The 22,044-nt window shown below is 46.8% G+C and overlaps 1 protein-coding gene across 1 annotated transcript; it reads right to left on the bottom strand.

The window, feature by feature from the left end:
• Positions 1-11,982: 11,982 nt before the first annotated feature.
• Positions 11,983-21,645, bottom strand: KCNS1 (potassium voltage-gated channel modifier subfamily S member 1). The gene is made up of 4 exons (XM_008016237.3): positions 21,267-21,645; positions 19,500-19,578; positions 17,993-19,035; positions 11,983-15,705 (listed from the first exon to the last, which is right to left on the bottom strand). Exons 2-4 carry the CDS (start codon positions 19,573-19,575, stop codon positions 15,235-15,237), a joined length of 1,590 nt encoding a protein of 529 aa, XP_008014428.1. The 5' UTR covers positions 19,576-19,578; positions 21,267-21,645; the 3' UTR covers positions 11,983-15,234.
• Between the last annotated feature and the right edge of the window lie 399 nt (positions 21,646-22,044).

The following is a 22,044-nucleotide window of genomic DNA, read 5'->3' as shown; positions in this document are numbered from 1 at the left end:
CCCTTATTAATGAGAACCTCCATATATAGCCTGAATAATGGTGCTGTGAACAATCTTTGTGACATCGACTCTGTAGTGTGTTTATTCTAAGAGCCAAAGCTGGGGAGAGAGGTAGGTAAACTTTTGTTGGGCTTCTGTTGTGTGTCAGGGTACTGAGCTAATTGTCAGGAATATAAAGATGAACCAGACACAGTTCTTGCAGAGCATCTGGGGAGTTAACCAAGCACAAAAACACACAACATTGAACATACCATGGTAGAAGAAGTTACAGGGCCTGTGGATGCACAGAAGAGGGAGTGACGGTTCTGCGGGGATGTCCAAGGAAACTCTTCTAGAGGAGACAATATACCTTGAAACTTTAAAAATGAAGAAGAGATGGCTAGGTTAATAAAGAGTAGGAAGTGAAGGGGAGAAGGCATCCTGGACAGAAGAACCCGCCTGTATAAAGCCTCTAGTGTGAGATGTCGATCACCTTGGAATCCTTCATTCCCACCTGCTGCTGCATGAAGCCAGGCCAGACATGGCCCAGCATTCAGAGGTGGAGCAGCAGGTTCCTGTCCTGTTATGGCCTATTCTTATCCAGGAATAGTTCTCCAGCCTGACCCTGGGTTTTTTTTCAGTCTTAAAATTTGACCTCAGAGCAGAGGGGGAATAGAGTTATATTGAAAAGTAAGTGTAGTTCTCTTGAGTCAAATTGCTATACAGTATTTAATAGAACAGTTCCACAGTCTGTGTGAATAACTGTCATGTTATTCTGTGGGCCTTTCTTGGAGTGGGGTGATAAGTGTGTTTATCGTTCCCTAATTTACTCACCTCACTCCTTGAAATATTTAGTGTACCTTCCTTCCTGTGGCCAGGGTTGATGACAGATGTTCCTTATTGGTCACACTGAGAACCTGTGGCCAGATGAAAGAAAGAAGGAGGGATGAAATAAGTTTATATTTATTAAGCACTTATTATCTGCCAGGCACAATGCAGAGCCATTTAGATGACTTCATTTGTTTTCTCACACACACTCTTAGGTACATGATAGTGTACCCTTTCTATAGACAGACGGACTTTTACAGTGTGCAGTACTGCCCACCAGGGGGTGTTTTGGAAACGTAGGAGAATTTCTTTGTGGTGACAGCAATTGAGGAGCCCTACCAGCATTTAATGGGCAGGGGCAGGTTTGCTAGATGCTCTGCAATGCATTCTGGGACAGTCCTGCATAACAAACATCTGTCCAGTGTCCAGCACAACATTCAGATGTTCCACTGATTATAAATTGTGGTGAAAATTTTGTTTATAAACATGTGATACTAAACCAAAGTTCATTTACATGTAAACACAAAGTACTTTTTATATGGTTTTACTGTGGTGGTGGTTTTTTTTTTAAGAATGAACTATGAAGAATGGAGAGTCACTTGTAGTTTGTTTTGTTTGGACCTTTACTAAGAGTTGTTCTCCATTTCAGAAAACCACGTCGTCAATGGCAGTGATGATTGTGATTTTTGAGTCACTTGCTCAAGATTAGTTTAGATCTGTAGCTGTTGTTTTCACAGAAATTCTATATAACATGTAAACACATGGTGATTTCAGAGAATGATGAAGTACATTAAAAAGAAAAGAACAGGGTAATGGGATTGAGAGTAACGTGTGCATGTGTATGTGTGTGCGTGTGTGTGTGTATGTGTAGGGAGAGATGGCTTTATATAGAATAACGCTTCTGGAGAAACGATGTTTATTTATTTATTTTATTATTATTATTATTATTATTATTATTATTTTGAGACAGAGTCTTGCTCTGTCGCCCAGGCTGGAGTGCAGTGGCGTGATCTTGGCTCACTGCAAGCTCCACCTCCTGGGTTCACGCCATTCTCCTGCCTCAGCCTCCCGAGTAGCTGGGTTTACAGGCGTCCGCCACCACGCCCAGCTAATTTTTTGTATTTTTAGCAGAGACGGGGTTTCACCGTGTTAGCCAGGATGGTCTCGATCTCCTGACCTCGTGATCTGCCCACCTCGGCCTCTGAAAGTGCTGGAATTACGGGCGTGAGCCACCGTGCCCGGCCGAGAAACAGTGTTTGTAATGAGACCTGCATGACAAGAAGGAGCCAGCCAGGCTGAGGGAACAGCAAGAACAAAGACCCTGAGATAAGAACAAAAGTTTGGCTTGTTGGAAGAATGGAAGGATTCTTCTCTGGCTGGAAGAGCGTGTACAAGGTGGGTGAAGGCAAGAATGTTCAGGGCCTTATGGTCCATGGGAAGGGGTTTGGGTGTTACTGCTGATGAGATGGAGAGCCGTCAAAGGGTTTTAAGCAAGGAACTGGCATAATTTATGCATTTTGAAACTATGCCTTCACGAAATAGTGCTCAACTTCAGTCATCAGGAAAATACAGCCAGCCCTCCGTATCCATGGATTCTACATCAACCAATCACAGATCAAAAATATTAGGAAAAGAAAAATGGCCCAGCACAGTGGCTCACGCCTGTAATCCCAACACTTTGGGAGGCTGAGACTGCTGGATCATTTGAGGTCAGGAGTTCAAGGCCAGCTTGACCAACATGGTGAGACCCTGTCTCTACTAAAAATACAAAAATTAGCTGGGTGTGGTGGCGTGCCTGTAATCCCAGCTACTTGGGAGGCTGAGGCAGGAGAATTGCTTGAACCCGGGAGGCGGAGGTTGCAGTGAGCCAAGATTGCACCACTGCACTCCAACCTGGGTGACAGAGCAAGACTCCGTCTCAAAAAAAAAAAAAAAATTGTATCTGTTTTTCTTCTTCTTATTCCTTAAACAATACAGGATAGCAGTAATTTGCATAGCATTTACATTATGTATTTTGCATAACATTGTATTAGGTATTATAAATAATCTAGAAATGATTTAAATTATACAGTAGGATGTACGTAGGTTATATGCAAATACTAGGACATTTCATATCAAGGACTTAGGCATCTGCATGCAGATTTTGGTATCCATCAGAGTTCCTGGAACCAGTTCACCACAGATACCAAGGGACAACTATACAGATTAAAACCTTAATGCATTACTACCGTGTACCCACGATAATAACTAAAATGGAAGAAATAAAAATGCCAGGTACTGGTGAGGATGTGGAGCAACTGGAACTCTTAGTACTGGTGAATATACCCGTGACCTAGCAATTCCTTCCCTAGGTATTTTCTCAACAGAAATGTATGCGTTTTTACCACAAGACATGTACTAGAATATTCATAATGGCATTTATAATTTTGCCATACTGGAAACCATCCAGATGCCCAGTGGCAGCATAAATAAATTACATAGATTTGCATAGTGGAATACTATACAGTAATGAGAATGAGCTACCTATAGGTACTGTGGAAATAAGCAAAAAGGTATTGTGAGCTTGCTACAGCAAAAAAGTCAGCCACTGTTACCTGCATTTTGGCAGAAACTCAAAGGCAGACAAAGGAATGGGAAAGCTCTATAGTAGAAAAAAAAGGAAGGCTTCAGGGATGCCCTGTTGGAAGCTGTTGGCATGGGAAAGCTGTAGGAGGGCTAACTAGAAGCAGGACATCCTATGTGATTGATTTAGGGGTGCATATTTTGTTTCTCTGTTTGATCCTAAGTTGGAAGTGGAGACAAAAATTGGGGAAGCTGTCAGTTATTAATCAAGTCCTGACCATTTTGACTTGATTGTTACAGAAGTTATTGTTTAGCTTCCTGGGTTGCCACTGGAGATAGCAATCTGGCTTCCTGCAAGTCTGACTTACAGCAGGCTGGCAACCTGGGCTATTTATTGTAGATATGGGGTTGGTTTCCTGGGCAGGTTACTGCGGGTTGTGGGTCAAAGTTCTATTTTTATATATATTCTGGGATTGTCCATTTGTACATTCAGTCTCTCACTACGTGCAACAATATGGCTGTATCTTTCAAATATTTAAATGAAGCTAGACATATCCATCGATGGACGAATGAATAAGCAAAATAGGGGCCTACACATACGATGGAGTATTATTCAGCCTTAAGGAGGAGGAAATTCTGACACATGCTACAACATGGATGAACCTTGAGAACATTGTGCTAAGTGAAGTGAACCAGCCACAAAAGGACAAATACATGATTGCAATTACATAAGGTACCTAGAGTAGCAAGGTCTCTTCATAGAGACAAAGTAGAATGGCAGTTGGCAGAGGGAGGGAGAGAGGGATGGGGAGTTAGTGTTTAATGGGCACAGAGTTTCAGTTGAGGAAGATGAAAAAGCTCTGGAGACAGATATTCTTACACAACAATGTGAGTGTACTTAATGCCACAGAACTTTACTTTTAAAAATGGTTAAAATGGTAAATTCCGTATGTATTTTGCCACAATAAAAAAGCCAGACACAAAGTAGTACATACTGTGCAATTCTATTTATATACAGTTCAGAACCAAGGCAACCTACTCTATGATGTTAAAAGTCAGGGCACCATTTACCTTTGTTGGTTGTGGGGTAGGGACTAGATGCGAGTATGAGGAGGGACTACAGTGCTACTCAAGTTCTAATTCTTTATTTGAGTGCTTGTTTCACAAGTGTGTTCATGTTGAGAAAATTTATCAGTGTGAACCCTTAGGATCTGCTTTTTTTTCCCATATGTATTTTATAGTTGAATAAACAAATAAGCCTTTTTGTCTTCTAACTCCACTGGGCTGTTGTAGAAGCTTCCAAGATCATGGATGGGAAGGCCCCTTGGAAACTACCTAGGCCTATGCAGATGTAAGGGGTGGTTACTCTTAGCCCATGAGTATTTATCCCAGCCAGCATCTTGTTCTGATGAATGATCCAACGGAGGCCCAAGGCTTGGCAGTGTCAAGTCTAGATTCAAACTTAGGCTTCTTGACTCCAGTGTTCACTCCGAGATGCCAAGGCCTCAAGTGTAAGAGTGAGTCTCTTAGATAAGCAAACCCCTTCCTTTCCCAGTGCCCTCTGCTTGGAATTGCTTTGCCCTCCAGAGGAAAACAAGAGCCCTGGTAGAGGCTGCTGAGCTCTATTTCCTTCCTTTGCATTTTTTTTTTTTTTTTTTGCTTCTTTAATATTTAACCTTGTGTCAGGCATTTTCATATATATTATCTTACTTGAACTTGACCATAACACTCTGAGGTGTGGATGTTATTAAACTAAGGTAAGTGAAGAAACAGGCTCAGAGAGACAAAGAAACCCAACCAAGATCAAACACCTCATAAGTAGCAAAGATTCAAGCTCAATTCTTTCTGGCCTTAACCACATTCTTTCCTCTGCACCGCATGGCATCCCTCATATTCTCCCATTTTATTCAAATATTTTAAATAACTTACTGTCTGAAGCCAACACAGAAACACAGAGCATAGATAGAAGCAGGGGAAAATGACGTGATGACTTCAGTGGAACCTCTGGATCCACCTGTACTTAAGTCACTTTGTTGGGTCTCTTTCACTTGTACCTGAAAGATTCCTTATTGATCTAGGTAGGTAGGAAAAGATGGCGGGGAGGTGGGGTGGGGGTTGGATACCAGTTGGAGGTTGGTCCTGATACAATACCCCTTAGAGGTCAACAGGTCCAATCTAAGGCCACAACTGATGAGTGGCAGGGCCAATATTTGAACCCAGATGTGACTTCAAAAACCAAGGTGTGTGCAGTTCTTTCTCTTGAATGAATGAATTTCCTGAGGGTTCTGAACCCTGCCCTTCTGAACAAGGTTAAATACCTGCCTACAACTGCCCTTGTCCTTCTCTCCTTTCTAGCAGACAGGATTCTGAAAGACACTCCCCTGCGCCCCACCCTCCCCTTCTCAAAGACTCCTGTCTTATATGGTTATCTTCTCAACTTACTAACTTCCTGGAGAATTCTTTCCACACCGGCAGGGCCGGACTGGCCTGAAGTATGAGGTCTGGCAGTGAGGACCATCCCAGCCAGCACCTCAGGGCTGCCTTCAGATAGAAGAAACTTATTACAGGACCCACACTTCAAAGCTACTTCCTTCAGTGGCGCCTGGGGAGTTAAGTTTACCAAAGTGATAATAGTGGAAAGTGGTGCTGAGTGAGTACAATCTGGTATTAAAAAGCCTGAGTTTGAATCCCTGATCTGCTACTTTTTAACTGACCATGGATCTTGGTTTTTTCATGTGTTCAGTGGTGATACTACTATTTTATTATTGTTGCTGTTGTCTTGTGGGGTTGTTGTGAGAAGTATATGAGATAATGTATGTGAAACCACTTTGCAAATTATAGTGACAAGGATATGTGGAGGATGACTATTATTTGCTAGGCTATCTTCACTCTTGGGGGCTTCAAAAAGTACTGTATCAGTCAACTGGAGTCTCTTCCAGTCCGATGTCCCAGTGTAAACACCCTGCTTGGCCCTTATTTGAGCTGAACAGCTCTTCCCACTCGAAGGGACTCAGGAATGGGATTTGCTTCTTGTGTGACCTTGGACTTCTGGCTCTCTCTTTTCTGATCTGTAAACTGGGGCTGGAGAGGGGGCAGATCTTAAATCTGATAATCCCTAAGGAATATTATGTCTCACAAAGGAAGTCGCCACCTTGAGGTCACTGCAAAGAGGGGGAAACTATTAGACAGTTTATCATTAACAACAAGCACATCACATCTCAGAGCCCAGATGTGCTGAGCTGTCCCACGTGCCCCCAGTTGCTCCTGAACATCTCTGGATGTTATCCCTCCATTTTACAGAAGTTGAAACTGAAGACCAAGAGAGCAAGACTGCAAGGGATTACTGAGATCTGTCCTGTGCTCCCTGTTCTGGGAACTGCTTGACTCCTACTCCAGCCATAGGTTCACATGACCCAGCCCCTCCACTACAGTTGAGTGATCCAGTCACCTTCCCAAGGTGACCAATCTCTGGGCCAAGCAGAGATTTTTCAAACTAGAAATGGGAAGTTCTCTGGTGGAGGCGCTACAAGATACCAAATTGGGAGATGTTGGTAACCCTGTTATCTACCATGTGATGCAGAAATCAATCTCTCCCTCTCTCTGTTTTCTGTCTCTCATTCTTGATTTCATGGTTGCTGAAACCAAGCCACCTGCCTGCCATTCTCACTCAGTGGTATTGTAAAAGATATCAGTTGGTTTTATCTCCCCTGGATCCTTTCCCCTCATTTTAATGAAATGACCCCCATTTTCCTTCAGGGAGTTACCCCTCTGCCATCTATGTCCTGGTGGGACTGTCTGTGATGGTTCCTCCCATCTCGCCCCCAAATCATGTGATGAGCATATGACCCAAACCAGTCTAGTTAGCCTCAGTCTTCAGGGAATTTTTTAGCGTGAGCAGAGTGATTTATACAATGGAGGCAGTTGTCACTAAGCTGTTTTAATTGCAGTACCGCAAAGAGGTGATTTATGAGTTTTACCTACCTCAATCCCTATGTTGCTCAAATTGCTGTCTTTCTCAAAGCCTCATTGTTTAATTTGACTTTGATCCTATCCAGTACCTTTCCAGTGCAGTCATTTTTTGGCTTAAGTTTTCCAGTGTTGGATTCTGTTGTTTGCAACCAAAGATTCCTAACTGATAAAGAAATTGGAACTAGAGTTGAGTTGTAGACACTATATCCTCTAGGAAATGTGGGATATTCAAAATTATTGAGCTGTGATGGGGCAAAATACAATGAGGTTGTTGTTCATGCTGTAGTCTGGGAAGCCAGCAGTGGTCTGCAATGGTAAAGACCTATGTCTTACATTACTTCATAGCATCTGACCACTGAGGATGAAGCTCTCAGAGAAGGGATAACACGTGTCACAGTTAATTTTAAGGAAGTGAGGAATGTTCAGGCTGTGTGATAGAGCATTTTGTTTCTAACTGCACAGAATAATATAAAGGGAGAGTCAACAAAGGAAGCCCCAATGCCTTTTTTTTTCATACAGAATGAACAGACAGTATTTCTATGACTACAGTAAAAGAGTCTTATGACTTGCAGTACAGCTGAGTTCTCCAAATACCAAAGTTGGCAACTGATCGTGCAGGTTGCTGAATTCACAGCCCTGCTGCACTTTGTGAAGTTAGGCATTAATAGGGTGCAGGACTGTGACAAGTGGAATGATCATATGAGAGATGTGGGAGAAAATCGAAAGCTCTCTAAAACACCGGGTGCAAATAGTTCACACTTTTTCTTACAGGAGAAAGCTCACAATTTCCTGCTTGCCCCATCCCTCAAGGGTACTTAGCTGGAAGGTGGGGATCAGTTTGGCCTAGAGCATGACAAGTAGACACAGTAGGTAAAAATCCTGGACCTATACAGAATTGCAGAAACTTGTTAACTGACACCATCAAAAATTGGGGGAAATACCTGTGGAAATGGATTTTTGTGGTGTTTTATCAAGGAAGGGGGAATGTAATTTTGGCTCAGGCTGATCTTCTTGATATGGATTCACTTACCAGGGATTATTTGGCATTCCCTGTGCTAGCTCCAGGAGCTGGCAAGGCTCTAACAAAATGCAAACTTAAAACAAATGCTGGCCCATGCGAAATGGAACTTAAGGGCCCCAAATCCCTTGGCATCATGTAGAGGAAGGGATTCAAATATTTCTGAAGACAGAATGCTGGATTGCATCTGTTTTGTGCCTCATTCCCACAAATACCTCAAACTGTAGCCCTCACACTTTACCCTTGCTTTGAGGAAAGTCAAGAATGCTGGGTGGAGAGGCTGCAATTTGAAATAGTTTGCCTGATTCAGAGGGGAAGAAGAATGCAAAGATGTGGGAGGCCAGGCGTTGGCACTTCGTCCTCCGAAATGAAGTGGGAATGATCATTGTAATAGTCAGTAGGCTCTGTATGAGGCAAGAACTCATGGTGTAATGTTACAGGCCGAAAGAATGAGGGTCGTGATCAACTCAGTATATACTACTGGAGGCTATATGAGTAACCAGTAAACTGTTTCTTATAAATGCAGAATGTTGGCAAACTGACAAACTGCATCTGCCACCCAGAAGGAATACTGAGGGCAGTCACACCCCAAGCATAGTGTTTCTTATGAATAGGTACATTTGAAGCCTGTTAGTAACAATATGAACCTGTGATCAGTTAAGCAGCTGACCAGTCGTTACCTCCTCCTCCCTCCTCTTGTTACCCAATAAATAGGAGGGGCTGTGGAAGCTCGGGGGCTGCCTTTGCTCACTAGAAGCAGGGAGCTCTCTTCTTCTTCCCATGGCCCCTTCCTTTAAAACAGTTTCTTTTATCTTAAGTTTTCATTTTTATGTTCCTCCCTTCATTCAGTCTTGTAATGACGTCTCAGGCAGTAACAGTAGTAACTGTAGTAGTGATTGTCTCATGTAGTAACCATGGCAGACTGCCACAGTGTAGGGCCCTAAAAAGTTAAAGGCAGCCCACTAAAGTCTTACTTGATTTGTTTAACCAGCGAAACATAAGAAACAAAACAAAGCAAGACAAAAACCAAAAACACTCTACAGTTCTGGCAAAAATAAAAAATAAAGTCACGACTTGAGCCACTATGATAGTTACAGATCATCACCTAACACTGGGCTTGCGTTTAATGATCTAAAGTCCTTTGATTGAAGGATATGCTGCTCGCCTTTGAGGAAGGACTCTGCTATGCTACATGAGTGTAATGTAACTATTTCTCTTGCCTTCTCCAAAAGGATCTGTGGCAATTTCCCAAGGTAACTGGATACTGGGGAAAGGGAAATACCACATTCAGGGAACCTTGATGAAGACTTCGAGCTAATACCAGTTTCTTGGGTTCAAGAGTACCACTGTAGGTCCATCTCATGTGAAAAATCGTGTTTTGGCTTTTGTCCATGCCACTGGAGGCCCAGAGGAATTCCAAAACTATTCTATATCAGCAGTTTCAGAGAGATAGTTGGAAAAGATCCCCATACTGGCTCTCTGACCCATGAAGTGAGGGCCATTGTGATATAAAAGGCCAATAGAATCCAACTGAACAACTGTTTCAAAATAGAAAAGTCAACGATAGTAACATATCTTTAGGGGAGGCTGCAAAGATTAGTTTTTCTACCAAAGACCTTGCAGGCTGATGACTCCAATTAAAACACCATTAATTTCCTCTGTCTGATAGGTGCACAATTAGATGGGTCTTGGAAAATGATAGGGGATTATTTTAGTCAGGTGATAATTCTATTTGTAACTGCTGTGTTAGATAAATGCTCACGATTACAGTCCCTGGAGTCACGCGTCTACTGGTTTCACTCTCTGCTCTGAGGAACAGAAACCACGGGAAGCATTTTGCTATTACCTAGAAGGGATAAGAGTTTTCATTTACTGTTCTAACTCAGGCATACCTCTGTTCTCCAGCTCTGTACCAGAAAGACCTTGATTCCCCGAATATCCCTATTCTAAGAGACAGCAAACTAATTTTGCTAAATCAGTTGACTAAATCACATTAACAGGGCCTGGAGAGCACAAAGAAGCAGACACTTCAGCTCTGTAGGTAAGACACACCTTTTGCAAGGTGGGAGATAAATACAGTGCATCTCAGTGAAGTTTCTTAGAGTGTCCAGTACCCTAGACATCTGTGTAGTACTTCTGTCACCACAAAAGTAGTACAATGCTATTTGGATTTTGTTGGTTCTACTGCTATCAGATCCTGGCTTGCTGCTGGGCTTTGATGGTGAATGAAGGCCTAACTATAGGACATCAGATAATCTTATGACCCAATGTGACCAACTACGATCGATCATCCATCCAGATAGAAAGTCAAGCATGCCTGTAAGGACTCCATCATCAAGTGTATCCATGGGTACATGGGATTTGGCTCACGTAGACCCTAGTGATGTAAGTTGATTGCATGAGAAGTTTGCTTTCAATCAAGTTGCCTGTTTTCTGATTAAACCCAATGACCCACTTGCAAATCTATTGCTTCCTATCCCTATGACTCTGAGTTCTGCATACTTAGAGAGACTGTCACCTGGACTTTCTGAGCTTTTCTTTTCCCTAGGTGTGTATAAAGGGAGTTACAATCTTGATTAGGGTAATCAACCACCCTGTCAATGGGAAATATGGTTACTGCTCTACACAAAGTAGGCAGAAAGGAATACAAGTAACTCCATGGAATTCCCTGGGGAATCTTCACATGCCAGCAGGACTAACAAGTGCTCAGGTTCTCTACGAATAAAGGTTTAGGTCACCCCATCAAACAAAGAATCCCAACCAACTAAAGTGCTGGTCAAAGGCAGGGGGCATGACATGGTTCACAGGGAAGGGATGTTATAAATGCCAGCGGCAGCCTTATGACCATTACAGAAATGAGGACATAGCAATGACCTCTTTTCCTCCTTGCTGTGTTTTTCTTTTCCTTTCCTCTAGTATATATAGGGTATGCTGGTGGCAGTTACATTTACTATTTATTCCTTATTTTACAGGATACTGAGACAGAATTAGTGGTACCAGTGGAAGAATGAACTTATAGCTGGATTCATGAACAGGATATACCCCATAGGGTGTCTTTCCTTTGGGGAGATCAGTATATTTTGGTTGTATATAAGAGAGTTTCCTTATGTTAGAAACATGCATAAATCTGTGTGTATGGGAAAAGGATGGGAGTGTATGGTATGCTATTTTTTCCTATTAATACCTTTTGCCTTTATTTTGGTGACAATACGTGGTCTTTTCTTTGGGTAAGTACCTTTCCTCCAACTGCTGCAAATACGAATACAGTACCTTGCCCTCCATCCCTCCCAAGAGAGAGGCATATGACTCAAGTGAAATCAGACTCTCTCTTGGGATTGGAACTGTGAGCAGGATGATACAGGGAAGAAAGGTGACTGGAGGCAGATCATGTGGGTGGCAGTGTTTTAAACAGAAGGTTCATGAGTCTTGCTACTGAGGTCCCTAGAGCTCCCCTCATTCCTATATTTCCTGAGGCCTCGTCAGTCAGCTATTCCTTTGATCAGGTGAATTTCACAGATACCCTTCTGTAGTGGGCCAAATGGTGGCCCCAAACGTATGTCCATATTTTAATCTTTGGAACCTGTAACTGTTACCTTATTTGGGAAAGGGTCTTTTTGCAAATGTGATTATGTTAAGGATCTTGAGATGAGGTCATCTTGGATTATCCTGGTGGGCCTAAGTGTCATCAAAAGTGTCCTTGTAAGACAAAGGCATTGGAAGATTTGACATACACAGACAGTGAAGTGAGATCAGAGGCAGAGACTTGAGTGATGCAGCCACAGCCAAGGAAAGCCAAGAATGGTGGCAACCACCACAAACTAGAAGAGAAAAGGAGAGGGTTTCCCCCTAGAGCCTCCAGAGGGAGGGTGGCCCTGCTGACATCTTGATTTTGGATTTCTGGCCTCCAGAACTGTCAGACAGTACGTTTCTACTGTTTTACGCCATCAGGTTTGTCTGAGTTTGTTACAACAGCTGCTGGAAACTCATATATCTTACAATAAATTCATTTTTTGCTTAATGTCAGTTTCTTTTGCTTATACCCCAAACTCTAATTGTTAACAGTTATTCATCACTTTAATTATTCAATAAATTATCCTTTTTGACCAAGTTTGTTCCAACTGAATTCCTGTCACTTGCAACCTGTTCTGGCTGGCACAACCACAGACAAAGTCTGTGCCAAATCCAGGACTGGAGCCTGAGAATGTGGATTCCAAGTCACTCCACATATTACCCACCCTCTCCAATCACTCAGGCAGCATGTCAGGGAGCCATCTCCACACAAGCAGAAACACGTCCTGGGGCCCAGCTCTTTATTTGCATAATGGTTTTCATGGATACATGGGAAGGGGAGCGAGTTGTTGCTTTTCTGCCAGGACCACCAACAGCCTCACAGTGGGCTCAGGCCAGATAGTTCTCTCTTGAGCTTTCTCCACACCAGTATCAGGGACCTGTTCGTAGGGTCAGAAAATTTAGAAGCCATCGGGTTTGTTGGTGTGTTCAGCAAGACCATAAGGGTGGTACATGCAGCCCTTCTGATCTGCCCCTAAGCTGGGTTCAGCTGGGCCTTGACGTAAGGAGCAGAGTGTGCAGAAGGGCTGGTATGTGTGTGGTGAATTCATGAGAAGCCCTTTCCTGCTTAGCTCCATCCTCTGTTCCAATCTGGAGACCCAGAATCCATTCATATGTAGGGGGCCCACTATGTACTAGGCCCTGTGTATGACACACACGTGCCATTCTCTCTGCTTGGAGTACTCCCCCCTGGAACCCCATTTGCTTAATTAGCAATTTATCATTTGGATGGCAGGTTAGATTGTAACTTGCTCAGGAAAGCCTTCTCATTTTCTCAGGCCATGGTCCCTGATACATCATACACACCCGTACTTAGTGGAGCTCACTATGATATATTTGTGTGATTATTGCATTAGAGTCTATCTTCCCTACTAGTCAGTAAGCTTCATGAGTATAGGGGTATATTTTTCCACCACTGTATCTCTTGACACTAGTAAGCAGTCCACAAGTCAGAAGCCAGTAAATCAGAGTGGCTGGGCATAACAACAGCGTGTGCGTCTGTCTGTGGGTGGCAGCGGGGGAGACACTATGGGGAACCTGAGAGCGCATGCCTCACGCAAAGGCATTCAAATTCTTAACATATAATAAAAGTACTGTTGGACTAAGCCAAAACATGACTGCAGGCCACACATGAAGCCCCAGTTTAAGACTCTTCCAACGAGTATTTGTTGAGTAAGCGAGTAAAGAACCTACAAGGAAGATATTGTAAAAATTTCAAGAACCAAGCAGGGACGGGGCAGGCAGAGCTGAACGGACCTCCTTTTCAGTCTTGTTCACACCTTTTTGAGGGCCAGGTCTCTCTCTGGCTATCTTTTTTTCCCCCTCTGTGCTTGGCACCCAGTGGGCCATAAGAATTATCTATTCAACATTTACCAAACACCTGCTCTGCACCAAGCCCAGAGTTCAACCAGACTGTGTCTTCCATCTTGAGGCTCAGGGTGACGGGACAGAGACAGCCACAGTCAGACAACAATAGCACAGTGCTGGGTGCTGTAGCCACAGTATGTGGAAAGGGCTACTGGACCCCCTCCTCTGAGTTTCTCAGCAAGTGGAGAGAAGATTCGGCAGATGGGTATGAGAGATATGCCCCCAACAAGGATGATGGGGCTGGAGCTGGCCAGAAGGGACAGGACTCTCACACATTGGCCTGGATGGGTACTCTAGGTAGGGCTGGACAAGGTAGGGCTGGACGTCTGTGTGATGGGCAGAAAGGAACTGCCCAAGGTCAAGCTGCGGGGGGAGGGTCTGGGAAGCCAGTATTCGTATATGTCAGCCCTCTGCCACCAACATTTGAGAGCTGAGCCGGCTTTAAGTTAGACACCCCTCTGCGCTACTTGGCTTTCATTGCCCTCTGGGTCATAGATTCTGACCATTTGACAGAGGGGCTGGAATCTGGACTTGGGGGCAGGGATTGGACCACTTTTCACAGCAGGTCTTGGTGCAGCTAGGTTGCCTAGACCTCAGGCCAGGGCCTCTTCAGAGTTTCTTTCTCTCACATCAGCCCTGGGAGGAAGATTGGAAGATTATTGCTTAGCAAATCTTGCATACCAGCTAAAGAGGCAAGTACAATGCTATTGTACTTCCTCCCAGGACTCATCCGCCTTCCCTCCAGGACTCATCTTTGAGAGCTGACTCCTGTTGGATGCTCCTAGAAAGGAACCACAGCTGAGATCCAGAGCTCCTATATCCACATCTCCTGTCTGGACCTTTCTCTGGCTCTGAAAGGGATTTCTGACCTTGTGCATCAACTCTGGGGATCCATGAATCCCCAAAACCTACATGCAAACTTCATGAGGGCAGAAGAAAGATGGAGTTGATGGAGCATTGCTCCAGGCCCACCAACAAGCCCAGATTCCAAACCTGACTCTGCCACTTCTAATTGTGACATCTGGGAGAGGCATTGCTCATCTGTTAGCCTCGGTTTCCTCATCTGTGAAATGGCGATAATTATCTTTCTCCGACACAGGGCCAAACATGACCTGGCTCATGTACAGGAGGTGCTCGGGAATCATTAGCATCCTTTCAACTTCCTCCCTCTGGCTCATGCCTGCTTCATGAATGGCTTGGAGGAAGGTTTATAAAGCTTTCTGAGTTGCTCGCAGAATCTCACAGAATCTAGGGTAGCACTGTCCTGCCCTGGACCTTTGGAGGAAGGATTGGAGGAAGGAATGCAGCTTTTGAATCTCATTTCTCAGGACAGCATGAGTGATCTTGAGAGGCTCACTACCATGAAGAACTTTAGCAGGGGAGGAATCTCGGCTGTATCAGCTGACTGTGGGGGCATGGCAGGGGGTCACAGATCCCTGGTTTTAATACATCTGAGGGTGTGGAGGCTCACTGGGGGCCTGGGTCTCTAGATCTGCAGACCGTCCCTCCTGAGAGGTTTCTCGGGATGTCTCCAGAGATGCCTCCGACACCCCATCAACGCTGCTCAGCAAATCCTCAAACTCCTGGTGGTTGCTGTTGCGCACGGCTGCCTCCAGAGCCTTCTGGCGCCGGTAGAAGTGGGAGAACTTGTTGAAGATGATGGTGATGGGGAGTGCTACCACCAGGATGCCCCCTAGGATGCAGCCTGAGGCTGCCAGCTTGCCAGCCACCGTCACTGGCACCACATCCCCATAGCCCACGGTGGTCATGCTCACTGTGCCCCACCACCAGCAGGCTGGGATGGTGTTAAAGCCCACGTCCTCCTCCTTTTCAGCTGTGTAGGCCACACCAGAGAACACTGACACACCCACGGCCAGGTACAGCAGCAAGATGCCCACCTCACGGTAGCTGTGCTGAAAGAGAATGTAGAAAGCCAAGTCAGAGTGGATGGGCTTAGAGTCCTGGTATTAGGCATATGGGGAAAGTGAGGCCCAGAGAGTATAAGGGACAGGTCCAAAGTCAGAGCAAGATAGAGCTGGTGCTAAGACCCAGGTTCCCTGACTTTAAGATCTTTGAACTATAGTTGGCAGCAAAACTCCCTGGTATTGAGCACAGGCCTAATTTCTATTGTCCCAGGTATCTGCTAGGCTACAGCTGTTTTTTCTAACTCCGGGTTACTGGTGGCACCACAGCCAGGGAATGAAGAGCTTGTGACTTTTACACTGTTGCGGAACCAAGAGAACCATAGTTTATATTCCACAATGCAAAGAGTTGGTTTCATGTACTTTTGGCTGATCTGAAAAGTATAAAAATGTCTTTTGCTCCTCCAGGAAGCTGAGAGGACATAAGTCCCCTGGACCACCTAAAGAATTCACTATCCTATGGCCGTGTATGTTTGCTTTGTCCCTGAGGCCAAGCTCTAGGGCAGTGATTTCAAACAGGGTGGTTTTGCCCCCCTCCCCTCTACCCCTGCAAGGGACATTTGGGAATGTCTAGAGACATTTTTGGTTGTTGCAACTGGGACAGGTGTGCTACTGTCCTCTAGTGGGTAAAGGCTAGGGATGCTGCTAAACATCCTAAAATGTACAGGGCAGCTCCCAAATCAAAGAATTACCTGATCCCAAATGTCAATAATGCAAGGCTGAGAACCCCTACTCTAGAGCAGACTCTCTCCAACTTTAATGCGTGGAAGAATCATGCAGGGGTCTTGGCAGAACCCAATCGTGTAGTCTTGGGTAGAGCCAGAGAATCTACATGTCTAGGAAGCTTCCAAATGATGAGAAAGCTGCTGGTGGGCAGGGGCCTCACTTTGAGTAGCAAGGCTCTCATCTGGAGTATTTTACACCTGCATCTTAGACCCTGGCAGCCCTGATCAGTAATACTCTTCTCCCCTACTGAAGACAAAGCTAGTAGTGTCGGGCCCTGGCTCTCTGCATGGAGGAGATAGGGCAGCGTTCTGGGGCACAGGGATCTTCCCTGGGGAGATGCTGAGCTCAGGGGGTCTGGCGAATGTAATTCCTTATACCTGTGCAGTGCCCTAGGATTCTGCCTAGGTCATCTGCCAGCACCCAGTATCCTGAGGGCATACAAGAGGCTTTACTAAGCCTTGGGTGGAAGGGATCTTTCTTTTAGCATTGTCTGGGGATTATCAGCAGAGTTGTGTGGAGCTTTAGGAGAAAGAACATGAGGTGCTGGAGCCAGGCACAGCTGGGTTCTTCTCTGGGCTCTACTGCTTATTGAGGAACCTCCAACAAGCACTGTCACCTCTTGGAGCCTCAGTTTCCACATCTGCAAAGCAGTGACAATAACACCTCTGTTTAAACCTCTCAGGAACTCTCCTATACCCTCGGGACCAAGTCCAAAATCATGTGACAAGACTTCATGGCCCTTCGGTACCCTGCCCAGCTCACCTCTTCAATCTCATCTCTGGGAATCTCCTTCCCTCCATGTCCTCCTCCCAGCATTCATCCTGTTCTCTCTCCAGGCTTCGGCACACGCCGTTCGCCTTGCCTCCCTCTTCAAACCAGGCTGATTTCACCCCCCTGAGCGCAAGCTTGCCAGGGCAGTGATTCACCCACAATGCAGCACCTGGCACCAGGAGGATGCTCAGTAAACTGTAACCAGGCTTTAAAGAGCCAACCCTCCAACCTCAGCTTCTTCATCTACAGGAAGAGAATAAATAATAGCATCTTCCTGAGGAAGTTCTCCTAAGGACTAAATTGATAATGGATGTGAAATTGGCACAGTTTGAGTGCTCAGTAAGTGTTAGCTCCTGGGGCTATTCCTAGACTTTACCTATTAAGAGTGACCTATGATTATCAGAGCCCCGATAGTGCCAGAAGAAAGGCTCTAGCAGAAAGTCAGCATCCTGCTTGGCACATCTTTATGATACATATAATTTGATATCTGATAGATATATCCAAAGTGATCTTTGTCTTTTTTCTTTGTTTTGAAAAAGACAAGCAAAGCTATGACCCAGTTTTCTCCCCAGGAAAAAGGTAAACCCTTCTTTACAGAACTATTGGGATAATCAGACTGCACGTGAAACATACACCTGGTGTCCAGCCCTGTGCCTGGCACAAAGGACGGGGTCTCAGTTCAACGTGAGCCTGGACTTGGGAGGCTTGTAAGTTTACCTGCTAACCTGCCAGATGGCTACACCCACCTATCCCCGCTCCAACCTGGCCTCAAAGGCCATACCTTGAGTGTGGCTCCCAGCGAGCGCAGCCCGGTGGAGTGGCGCGCCAACTTGAGTACGCGGAAGATGCGCATGAGGCGGAACACCTGCACCACCTTGCCCAGGTGGCCGAGCTCCTTGCCGCCCGTGCCGCCCTGGTCGCCCAGTGCCACACCAGCCAGCAGCGTGAGATAGAAGGGCAGCACAGACACAATGTCGATGAGGTTCAGCGGGTGGCAGAAGAAGTTGCGCGTACTGGGCGCCAGCAGGAGGCGCGACGACACCTCGAAGCTGAACCAGGCGATGCAGAAGTACTCGAGGCGTCGCAGCACTGGGTCGTCGCGCACGCCTTCCGGGCTGCGGCCCGCGGCCACCGCAGCCACGGCGGCCGCCGCCTCGCGGGCCTGGTACTCGGGCAGGCTGTGGATGCACATGGCGGCGATGGAGGCGAGCACCACGCTGATGGAGACGCAGCTGAAGAGCTTGCTCGGCAGCGAGTAGCCCGGGTTCTCCATGGTCAGCCAGAGGCGGCGGCGCAGGCGGCCACAGCGCGCCGCGCCATAGCGCGCCAGCTCTCGCTGCACGTCGGAGATCTCGTCGGGGCACGGGTCCACGCTGCTCGGCGTGTCGCTGTCCTCGTCCCAGGCGCGCGGCTGGCTCAGCCGCCTCTCCAGGTAGCGCGCGCGGCAGCACGCGGCCAGCGCGTTCTCGCCGAGGCCCCAGTAGTCGGCCTCCTGGCCAAAGGCGAAGACGCACAGCTCGTCGAGCACGTGCAAGTGGCCGGTGCGGTAGAAGTGCAGCAGGCCCAGGAAGAAGCCTGGGTGCCGGTCGAAGTAGAATTCGCGCGCCGCCGCGTCGTAGTCGTCGCACAGGCGCCGCGCCTGCTCCTCCGACGCTGCGGCCTGCAGGCGGCCCAGCCGCGTGCCTGGGAAGCGCGCCAGGGCTCGCGCGCTCAGCAGCCGCCGCACGCCACCCACGTTCACGCGCAGCGCCTCGTCGCTTTGCCGCCAGCGGATCCCGGTGTCAGGGCTCGGGCACTCGCTCACCAAGGCTTCAGTGCCCCTCCCTGCGGACACCAGAAGGGCGCGCTGAGGAGTTCCTGGGCTTCCCTTCCAGGAAGACCAGGTTAAAATCCCCTCCTCCATCCAACCAGCCAAGGGGTGTTGGAGACTCTGTGTGAAGCATCTGGTATGCAGGAGGCGCTCAGTAGGTGGCAGGTGCCCTCTGGACTCAGAGTCAGGCCTGGCTTTGACTATCCTTCATCCCCATCATTTGACTTTGGTCAAATCACTGACCCACCCCACCCCCATTTCATTTTTCTCCTTTAGAAAATAAATGCTGAGATCTACCTGGAAGGATAGGAAAGCAATGGAATCGCAGGATGTCCTGGCACCTAGTGGGTGCTCAACAGGATGTCTCCTTTTCCAGGACAAACTTGGATTTATTTACAGCAAAGTTCTACTGTGGGATCTGGGGCCCTCCAGCCCTCTGAACCTGTTTCTTCTGCAAAATGAGGATAGTAACACTTACCTCCAAGGGGTGTTGGGAGCACCACTTTAGACCGGAGGCTCTCATAGTGTGTTCCCCGGACCAGCAGCATCAGCATTACCTGGGAATTCGTCAAAGATGCAAATCCTCAGCCTGCCATCGATTTACTGAATCGGGAACTCTAAGGGTGGGGTCTAGCAGTCTGTGTTCTAACAAGATTGGAAAGTGATTCAGATACATGGTCAAGTTTGAGAGCTCCTGCTTTAGCTTATGTAAAACATCTGTAGAGTCAGCCAGACATGACCTTGAACCTTGGCTCTCTTGTGTCACCTTAGGCAAGTCACATCACCTTTCTGAGCCTTTGTGAAATGGAGATAAAAATACTCACCTCAAAGTGTGGTTATGAAGACAAAATGACCTAATGTCTTTCTTGGGCTTGGCTAACAGAAGGAGTTTAATAAATTATTCACTGGTGTCACTATGCTCTGGAGTCAGGCAAACCTGGGTTTATCTCCACCCCTGATGCACCTGGGGGCTTGAGGAAGCTATTTATCCTCCAGGTCTCAATTTACTGCACATCGTAGACAATACCGCCTACCTCCAGGGATGGCTGGAGGATGAAGGTAGATTATAGAACGTGCTCAGCCTTAGTGGATACTCAGGGAGGATTTAGGTTCTTCTACCACCCCCTGACTCCTGGCTCTGCTGGAATTGGAGGCTAGTGACACCTCCTCACCACTGGCAATCTCATTTGCATTGTGGGTTCAGTAATGCCTAGACTAGGGATTAAGTGTGTGTAAAGCACCTGGGCTTGGCGTTAAATGAATTTGGGCTTCCACCCTTAGCTCTGTCACTATTAGCTCTGTGACCTCAGGCCAGTCTCCTTCCCACTCTGGGCTTTAGCTCTTTTACCTCTAGAATGGGGGTCATGTTGCTTTGGATGAATCATTATTGTGGTATCTGTTCAAAGCCCTGGGTAAACAGTAGATGCTCAATAAATGTTAATCCCGTGTACTTCCCTCTGGTCGGACCTGAGCCTGCCACTTACTAGCTGCTGACCTTGAGTGCATTCGTTGCCCTCTCTGGGCTTGTTTCCCTATCTGTGGAACCGAGTAGCATCATACTTCCCAGGAGAGGCTCAGAGGATTAAATGATGCAAGATGTTGATTGCCAGCATGGTCCCTGGCACATAATCAATGCACAATAAACATGTGTGATGTAGCTCCACTCCCACCTCCACTTGGATCTCCACCTGCATTTGGCATCAAAAAATGAAATTTCTAATCCAGTTCCATCACCCATTAGAAGCATAATATTGGACAAATCCCTTCGTCCATCTGGAACTCACTTTCCTGCTCTGTGAAATGGGATAATTAATTCAACAAACATTTTCTGATGAGAACCTGAAGATCAGTAAGAAAGATTAAGTGACTTGTTCAAAATCACCCTGCTAGTCCATGGCACAGCTAAGGTTGGACACCAGGTTTTTTTCATTTCATTCTCTCTCCACACACTTATTTTGAGCACCTCCTATCTGCTAGTCACTTCTCTGGGCTCCATGCACACCTCATTTGGTTTAATCTCTACACCAACCCTGCCAGGGAGGTTTTCTAATCCCATTTTACAGATGAATAAACTGGACCAGCCAGGGTCTCCAAAGCGCGGCCGCCCCACACTGCTTCCTCCTTGCGGGGTGGGAGGTCTCTTAGAGGGGGTAAGAGTACCAGGAACCCCAGGCAGCCCCGCCTCCCACTCTGGCTGCCCCGGACCATCCCGGCCCCACGTCCCTCCCCAGAGGAGGCCCCTTACCTGTCGTGGCACCTCCCGGGCGCCTCCTGTGTCTGTCCCAAAGTCACCGAGGCTGGGGGCCGCTGGCTATACTCGGTCTCGCCGCTGTCCCGCCGGCCCCGCAGAGCCTCCTACTGCAGGCGGCCCCGCTGCCCTCTCCTTCCTTCTTCCTTGCCTAGTCCCCCGCGGCTGAAGGCCGCATCGATCGCTGCCGGAGGAGGGAGTGAGGCCGCTGGCGGCTGGAGGCGGCGGTTTCTATTCCTGACTCGGTTGGGGGGTGGTGGTGTCAGGAGACTGGGCCTACCTGCAGGGGCATCCTCCGGAGTTACGGGGCCGGGAAGGAGGGGTCATTTAGGGCATGAGGATTCCCCCTAGAGAGGGATTTCAGCAGAAGCTTCTCTGGCAAAGGAACAACAGTAATCATGATTTGCTTAATTGAGTGTTTAGTATGTGCCAGGGTACTTCAGCTGCTGTAAGTGATTGATCTCAGCTATTCCTGGCACACTCTTGACAGGGCCAGGATCTTATGTCTCCCATTTTAGGGGTGAGCTCCAGTCACTTCCTCACACCGTGGGCAACTGAGTTAGGGAGCTGTAGAAGGTGGCCTCATCTCCCTTGGAGTCCCAGGTTCTTCTTAGGTGAGCTGTGGAACTTGAAACGATCATTTTACCCCTGAGGCACAGTGTCCTTACCTGCCCACGGGCTCCTGATTCCAACCTGCCAAGTGGGTTGTGAGGGCAAAGAACATGTGCCAAAGAGCTTTGTAGAGGTTGTGAAATCCCCACACGTGTACCTATTG

This window comes from Chlorocebus sabaeus, chromosome 2 (assembly GCF_047675955.1).
Source record: "Chlorocebus sabaeus isolate Y175 chromosome 2, mChlSab1.0.hap1, whole genome shotgun sequence".
NCBI lineage: Eukaryota > Metazoa > Chordata > Mammalia > Primates > Cercopithecidae > Chlorocebus > Chlorocebus sabaeus.
The sequence above is the reverse complement of the archived record's forward strand: the minus strand, read 5'-3'. Positions and strand labels throughout refer to the sequence as shown.

Coding starts and splice junctions, on each gene's coding strand:
- KCNS1 (XM_008016237.3), bottom strand. CDS start 19,575: ATGCTGATGCTGCTGGTCCGGGGAACACACTATGAGAGCCTCCGGTCT. Junction 19,036..19,499: donor GCTCCCAACACCCCTTGGAG/GTAAGTGTTACT, acceptor TGGTGTCCGCAG/GGAGGGGCACTGAAGCCTTG. Junction 15,706..17,992: donor CGCTGGGAGCCACACTCAAG/GTATGGCCTTTG, acceptor ATTCTCTTTCAG/CACAGCTACCGTGAGGTGGG.